We start from the raw sequence: 8,112 nt of genomic DNA, 5'->3' as shown, positions 1-8,112 counted from the left end.
AACGACTTGAACTCTTTCGCGGTCATCCGTTTATTTGGTTGAAATCACCTTTATAATAGTTAAAATTCAGTAATTACAGTGGCTGCGCCCATTTGAATTGTTGCACGTTGCAACAAGAAGGTGTTAGGCCAACCGTCAACTAAGCTGAGCTGAGTTAACGTGCCAAGCTGCATAGCTTACCGCTTCACGCAACGACAGCGAAATTTTGCAGCGAAATCAATCAATTTCTATTTGTAAGTAGTTGCCTCTTAACACTTTACCCTTTGCAACCAACTTCATAGGGGAGTTGCTGTTGATCAGTCGCTTTCATTTGCATTTTACCGGGTATGGCATTGGCAATTTATGTCGCTAACGTCCTCGCATTAGAGCCATTTTGAACGTATTGATTCAGTCGCCAATCACTGATAATGACGCGCTTGCCGTCAATGCGAAACTTTCACTTTACTGGCTGTCTGTGTAGTCGTCTATCCCTCATGGATGGCAGCCAAAATAGTTGAGGTGTTAGGAAATGTTGAAGATAAGACGAAACCTTTGACGACTGAGTTTTTTTTTTTCATCAATCAGATAATTTGTAATTTTATATTAGAAAAAAGCCACAACACAAACATAACCATCTACAACTTTACGATTCATAGTTTCAGGCAACCATGACAAATTCAGAAGTAATACAAACTAAATCTAATCAGCTGTACTGTTAAACAAAAGAACGGACCTGGACTTGGATACATTTTTTCCCGCACTTTAATTTAAGTAACTTAAATCAGCAGGTGTGTCCGCCTCATGATTTTCGCAGTGCACAACTTTTGATATTATTTTATTCTATTTTGTTTTTGAGTTCAACTAAAACCCACCGTAAGAAGCGTGCAATTCGAGCTAATTCCGCAAGGATATGCCTTAATTAAAAAATAGCCACTGAGCCAAAATTATTCGTTGTCATTAACAAATTAAGTAACTTGATGAAACGCAAGTGAAATTTTATGTAAAATGGTCCCTCGCGACGTCTGAAATACTGCTAGGCAATTTGCCGTAGACAGACATATGTATGTATGTATGTATTTTAAAGCGAATGTTTGAAAAAAAGCTTCAATTGCGTCTGTTTTCATAACTTCAGTTGCACATTCATTTATTCGCGGAAAATATTCATTTGAATATGGTTTACAGAGGCAGCTTCATTTTTGAGGAATAGCTTATTAAAGAATTTACTATGGTTAAGCGGGCAGCGCACAATGGGGCGTTAACATATAAACTGCGGCTAAAATTAGGAACCGTGCTCTAACATAAGTTTTTAAACTTGTTTATAGAAATACAAATTTTATTTTTAATCAAATTAATTTGAATTTCGTACCAGTTCTCTCTTAACATCTAAATTTATCCGTCTAGTCTTTCGAAAATGTGTGAATATTTAATTGAAGAAATGAAAGTGTGTTGAAATTTTGTACCTTCTAGTGATACACTCAATTTTACCCATTCGCAGAAGAATGTATTCTTCCCACCTTTTATCAAATCTGAGCACGTCTTTTATGTTTTATGTTGTAAGAACTTGCACCTACAATAAAGTAATTAAAAAAAAAATGGTATGGATGTGATGAAAAAATAGGAGAATACTCCAGACTACCGTACACTGCGCCACAAATTTTATAAAAAAAAAAAAATAATAAATAAATAAAATTTTTGTGACTAATGCTTGCGTAGCCAATATTTTATATTTTGTATATTTGGCTTTGTTGTTATCGTTATTCTATTTTGTATTGCATTTGTATCGTTATTCTACTACAAATGTGAAAAAAATTCGTTTTTTTTTGATACTTTTGATCCCTAATATACCCTGCAGGGAAAGCTACTAGTTGTGAACTAGAATTCTACCGGTTTTCGTTTCAGCCCAACTAGTTCACATTCTATCCTTTTTGAATGTTAGCGACTGGTATTTTTAACATTGCGATGTCCTACGAGATGTCAATTGTCAGGCTATGCATCAGCATCTACTAGTATAAATACTAGTAGCATCATTTTTTATAAATTTATTTTTTGTTTAGGCTGTTTATTGTAATTTTTAAATTTAATAAAAAAAAAATATTTTTGTTTAATTTCTTTGTTTTTATAGCACAAGCATTTCTTCCTAAATGTATTTTTGCAACACATTTAGATGATCAAATTTGTTATTTATTTATAAATTGAATAAATTATTTTTGCTTACATTTATTTAACTTTAAAAATCTTAACCCCCTCCAAGCGGCCTCGAACCTGCAATTTCAGAACCAGAACCAGTAGTCGTCACGTGACGCCACAGCCGACATTTGTAAGAAAAGCAATTATAATTGCGTTTTATTTTTGGCTTTGGCAATTCAAAGGCAGATGTCGCTAATCGCCTAAGTTCTTCGAAATTGTCGAACTGGTAGGCACATACTACTTAATGAACTAGTATTTTTTCTAACTGGTTTGGCTTTTCACTGCAGGGATATGTATATCTCAAAAAAGTCAGTATAGCTCCGCCGCAAAGGGGCCAGTGTATCTATACGTGCATATACACCTAGAAAAATAAACTATTTACCTCGTCTAGAAAAAAAATCTGATTCTTTCAAATCTACATATTAATTTTTTTTTGTATTTACTCGTATATATACTAGTTTTTTTTTTTGATTTGGTTTTGCTGAATATTCGGCAAGTATTCTGCATTACATCTTCGCAAATAAAAAGATTGGATTTTTTTGTTCATTTATTACCACTGTAGTCCCCTATGGGGCGCCATATGGTGACGGAGTAAAAAATAATTAATCTTACGAGAATGTTAGTGCGCTTACCATTGCGTAAAGAAAAATTATGCCATTAAGGCTGATTGTGAGGATGGCGTTTTTTACGTGAAGCCGTTTTTGGTGTCTTGTTTAAAATACCCAATGTTATTAATATTTACCAAGTTACATAACGCTAGCTTATTTTTACCTAATTAATAGGGTACAAAAAAACAAAATATCATAAATCATTAAAAAAATATCAGCCGTGCTTCAAAGTATAAAAAAATCCTGAAAGCATTTATTTAGAAAAATTATTTACTGGATTCACATAACTACCTACATACATACATAAATGGAGCAGTGAACAGCCTAATTCGCATAATATTTGTTAAAGATATGGTATTCACCCAAACTGTGTAGAATGAAGAATATCCTAAAATTTGATTAAGTGCCAACTTTAGGAGACGTAAAAAGTACTTAAATTTTCAAAATGATTTATACGAGTATGTATGTGTAGTCGCAAACACAATAAAAGTTGCAGTTGTAAATTATACGTACGTTCATTTTGTACAAGAAAGTGAAAGAAATTTTACAAAATAAGCACATTACCTCAAATGATCGCTTTTGTTGTGCCTAATTCGAATTAAGAAAAGGCCGCTATGGTTACGCTAGGTTAAGAGGGCGTGTGTGGAATATTCCATACTTTCACTCGAAGGAAGGAATTATCAGGAGGAGACACGTACCCTTAAGCGAGAGAATAGTTTCAAGTCGTTATTATGCTGAACCAATTACTATCCTTAATGCAGCCAAGGAGATCTTGTAGTTGAACCTCCGCTATCTAGCTCAGTCTGTTGAAGAAGCGTGAACCGAAGTGCTTGAGTCGCTTTGTCTGTAGACCTGGACATCCACACAGAAAGTTGTCAATTGATTCTTCCTCATCCTCATCACGGCAGCTTCTGCCGAGAGTACTTGTTGGTATTCGCCAGCGCTGAAGCATTGGTGCGAGAGCACCGTGTCCTGCGGTGACGCCGGTAAGGACTCTTACTGCAGACCTATAGAGTTTAAGTACGTCCCTCGTCTTATTCCTACTAAGTCGCGGTCATAATAATCTTGTGTTCTCACAGTCTTCCCGTTTGTTTTACAAGTCATTAGTCGCGGCCACGGAGCATTCATCAATTTTCCTAACGTGATTACTAAACGGTGGTAGCACGGAGCTATCCAAGTTTTCTATTAGTATCTCTGAGCCTCATCATACCGCCGACTAATTCCCTTCAATATTGCTATGTCCGAGGATAAGATCCAGCATAGAGTGACGTTGATATAGCTTAGGGTTGCCAGCGTGGTACTACATTTCCCGATTTTACAATTGTAGATCGTATTGCCTTCAGTTCTTCTTGACTGTCGACATAGATAGTGGCTTTGTCTTCTGCCACTCTACTACTAAGTAAAATACTAGTCGCCCTCTCTATAAGCGTAGATATCCGCTTGAAAGACACTGAAATCGTTTGGTAGACGGAAGGACGGGTTGATCTGCAGGTTCTTCGACCCTGGCTCTGATCCCTTGTTCCATATTTGAACCGTCAGTGAGGATGGATATACCCCCTCTGCTACTGGCAGTCCATGCATCGCATTATTCTCTAGTTGAGAATCCATCAGGTACCTTCGTATTGAAGTCCCAAACAGATGTAATTTAATCTGGCTTTTATGCCAGCTTTAATACCATTCAGTCGCCCCCTTTATTTGATTCGGCATTTCTGCATGCCTGAAATTGATTGTCTTCTACGTTGCTGTACTCTTTTTGTTGCAATAAGGCAAACGGTAATAAGGCAACAAATTTGCAATTGAAAATAAAACCATAATTTCGATATGACATTGAATCCAACTGGAAATGGAAATAAAGCGCTGGTCGCGAACGTGAGCGCGACTTGAACGCGGCGCGGCGCGGGGCACCTTCAAAATTTTTACTTACATGCACACATAAACACATACTAATTTATTCTTTTCACACATAACCGTCCATTTAACTTGTTCATGTACTGATTTTTTCTTGAAACTGTGAATTTAATGCTTTAACTGTTCCAACCTGGTTATAAGGTTCATAAAAAATTCCGCAGATGGCCCTAAAGGCAAATTCGAAACGGCATTAAAGTCAGTTGACACTATGACTATTTAAAATGGACATAAGGCCCTTTGATGTGGTCATAATGCCCATCTCCAAAATGGCCATGGCATTTATGTCTCCCAACCGAAATTTTGTCAAATGTAACTGGGTGGTGGGACTATGTGCACTTTTGTTAAATTTAGAACTTATTGCTCAACCAGAAATGAAACAAAGCAAATTTGTGTTGTGTAACTTTCAATTGGGAAATAACAAAAATTTGCTTTATTGCGGTTTGCTTTATTGCATAAAGGAGTTCTGTCGCAAAAACGTATATGTATCTGAATTATCAGTGGTATAGGAGATAAAGCTTATACAGCACCGATCTTGACGATTTTCTTAGTGAACTTTGTATGATTATTTAGAAAATAGCTAGCGAAATTTATCGATTTTTAAGAAAACCCCTATATTCTGTTGATAACAATTTCGAACAATTTTGTAGTCAAAATTTGACATAGTGGAAACACCTTTAGTAAGAAAGAACACGACAAACAAATTTCACTTTTCAATCGCGTAGATAGTATCTATGGAACTATCTTTGCATTACAGGCAGTGAAAGGGCTAAAAAAACGTGTTGGTCGTGAATGGGTTAATTTACGAGAGATTGTATGCTTTACGCTATGCTTAAGGTTTTTGGTGCTTGAAGCCTTATTTAATTTCGCATACAAAAAGTGATCATTTGACGTATTGTGCAACGTTGATAATTTTAAACAAGTTTTAATTTTTTTGTTAATTTTTTCCAAGATTTTCTATTCTTTAACAAGCTTGCCATATTCGCTAAAAATAAATATTAACAAATTTTGTATTAAATATGTATGTACAAATAAATAATAGCTTCTAATATTTTTTTTGTTATTTTTTCATCTTTAGTTCAATAAATAATTTCTTTGGACAGATGTATAATACTTAAGCCTAACTAAAGTAATAAATAAAATCGCCGGATTATCTTCAATTAGCACTCGAATTCGTACGTTTCAAAACCGCTTTCAATAAAACAAAAGCTGGCTGGTAATTTAGGATTGTCTTTGCCCAGAGAAAGCCATATCCTGCGCGTCTTGTGGCTCCTGAGATGAACGCGCCCAAGCGTGTGGGTCCCAAGCAGGTGATGGATGCTCGAAATGCTCTACATGTTCCACATGTGGAGGCAAATCTATGTGGTGATCGACATGGTGATCCACATGGTGTGGCACGATGTCAATGTGATGCGGCACAATGTGGTCGACATGGTGGGGGAAATGATCGACGTGGTGTGGAATGTGTTCAATGTGCTCCACATGCTCCACATGGTGTGGATAGTGTACCACTTCGTAATTGATGATCTGCAGCAGAGCATAACGAGTGGAGAAGGTAATGTAAAATGTAAAAAACTATGCAAATCTGCATAAGTGCAACTATTATTTACCTTAGGCTTGGCAATTTTGAAGACAACCAAAGCGCCGGATAGCACCAATGAGAGCAGACCCAGTGTCATTGCCTTCCAGGTCTTGAGCGCAATCAAAGCCAATGCAAGTGGCACTAAGACGGTAGTCTTCAATTTCAAGCCAATGAGGAAGGGTANTTAAACAAGTTTTAATTTTTTTGTTAATTTTTTCCAAGATTTTCTATTTTTTAACAAGCTTGCCATATTCGCTAAAAATAAATATTAACAAATTTTGTATTAAATATGTATGTACAAATAAATAACAGCTTCTAATATTTTTTTTGTTATTTTTTCATCTTTAGTTCAATAAATAATTTCTTTGGACAGATGTATAATACTTAAGCCTAACTAAAGTAATAAATAAAATCGCCGGATTATCTTCAATTAGCACTCGAATTCGTACGTTTCAAAACCGCTTTCAATAAAACAAAAGCTGGCTGGTAATTTAGGATTGTCTTTGCCCAGAGAAAGCCATATCCTGCGCGTCTTGTGGCTCCTGAGATGAACGCGCCCAAGCGTGTGGGTCCCAAGCAGGTGATGGATGCTCGAAATGCTCTACATGTTCCACATGTGGAGGCAAATCTATGTGGTGATCGACATGGTGATCCACATGGTGTGGCACGATGTCAATGTGATGCGGCACAATGTGGTCGACATGGTGGGGGAAGTGATCGACGTGGTGTGGAATGTGTTCAATGTGCTCCACATGCTCCACATGGTGTGGATAGTGGACCACTTCGTAATTGATGATCTGCAGCAGAGCATAACGAGTGGAGAAGGTAATGTAAAATGTAAAAAACTATGCAAATCTGCATAAGTGCAACTATTATTTACCTTAGGCTTGGCAATTTTGAAGACAACCAAAGCGCCGGATAGCACCAATGAGAGCAGACCCAGTGTCATTGCCTTCCAGGTCTTGAGCGCAATCAAAGCCAATGCAAGTGGCACTAAGACGGTAGTCTTCAATTTCAAGCCAATGAGGAAGGGTAGAAGCACTTTGCGCACCATGCCGCGTCCTAGAAAATAATCGCGTAATCAAAATTCGAAACACTACCTTTGATTTCTTCTCACTTCACTGAAGACATACCTTGATTGGGGTCACGCTCCGCCAAGGGCACCACGGAATCCTTGGTCAAGGCGTTACTGAACAAAAAGTCTGGCACATAAGAGCGCGCCTCCTCGGTGCTGAAGAATTCTGGTGCTCTGACACGCAACGCGTGCGTGGCTAAGAAATTGTCGATGTCATTGAACATCTGTTCTTGTGGGTCGTAAGAGCGCTGTTGTATGGGTTCTACACGGCTTGTGCGCACAATCGAAAGTTTATCGGTGATTTGGATTTCATCCTGCTGAAGTGCCTGATTGAACCATTGCATTGCCTTAGGTTGCACGCAACTAGTGCTGAAATCCTTCAAGCAGCTGTTGTACATGTCGAATGCCAGGTCCGTGGCGGAGCGTGTAGGCGTCAGTTGCGCGGTACCCGCCGTTGCAGCGCCAGCAGTTAGCGCCACCACAAAAACTATGGCGAACGTCCTCATCCTCGTCGTTGTTTGTTGTTGCCCTCCGAAACTGACACGGATGGTTGGTTGGTTGGTTGATCGGTCGTCGGTGGGTGCGTCTTTTCGCACAGACAATCCAAGTGGGTATGTAAATGGTGTCTTAGCTGTTTGAGGTTTTTATACGACATCGTACTTTTAATCAATTAATTTGCGTTTTGTCACCGAATCGAATTGACGCTGCCGCTGCCGGCGTTGCGTGCGACCGTTCTCCGCGGTCTTTGCAACTTTCCTTTGCATTGACGCTCTCCT

The 8,112-nt window shown here is 38.0% G+C and overlaps 2 protein-coding genes across 2 annotated transcripts; both read right to left on the bottom strand.

Moving 5' to 3' along the window:
* Positions 1 to 5,900: 5,900 nt before the first annotated feature.
* LOC108376867 (uncharacterized histidine-rich protein DDB_G0274557-like) lies at positions 5,901 to 6,358 on the bottom strand. The gene is made up of 2 exons (XM_017633117.1): positions 6,290 to 6,358; positions 5,901 to 6,206 (listed from the first exon to the last, which is right to left on the bottom strand). The coding sequence occupies exons 1-2, from the start codon at positions 6,356 to 6,358 to the stop codon at positions 5,901 to 5,903; spliced, it is 375 nt and encodes a 124-aa protein (XP_017488606.1).
* A 394-nt stretch (positions 6,359 to 6,752) lies between these two features.
* LOC108376866 (uncharacterized) lies at positions 6,753 to 7,842 on the bottom strand. Its single transcript, XM_017633116.1, has 3 exons — positions 7,395 to 7,842; positions 7,142 to 7,323; positions 6,753 to 7,058 (listed from the first exon to the last, which is right to left on the bottom strand). Exons 1-3 carry the CDS (start codon positions 7,840 to 7,842, stop codon positions 6,753 to 6,755), a joined length of 936 nt encoding a protein of 311 aa, XP_017488605.1.
* Positions 7,843 to 8,112: the final 270 nt, after the last annotated feature.

The sequence above is a fragment of the Rhagoletis zephyria genome, unplaced genomic scaffold, assembly GCF_001687245.7.
Source record: "Rhagoletis zephyria isolate East Lansing unplaced genomic scaffold, Rhagoletis_zephyria_1.1 Rzeph_scaffold_11144, whole genome shotgun sequence".
Classification (NCBI taxonomy): Eukaryota; Metazoa; Arthropoda; class Insecta; order Diptera; family Tephritidae; genus Rhagoletis; species Rhagoletis zephyria.
This window is presented reverse-complemented; position numbering and strand designations above follow the sequence as displayed.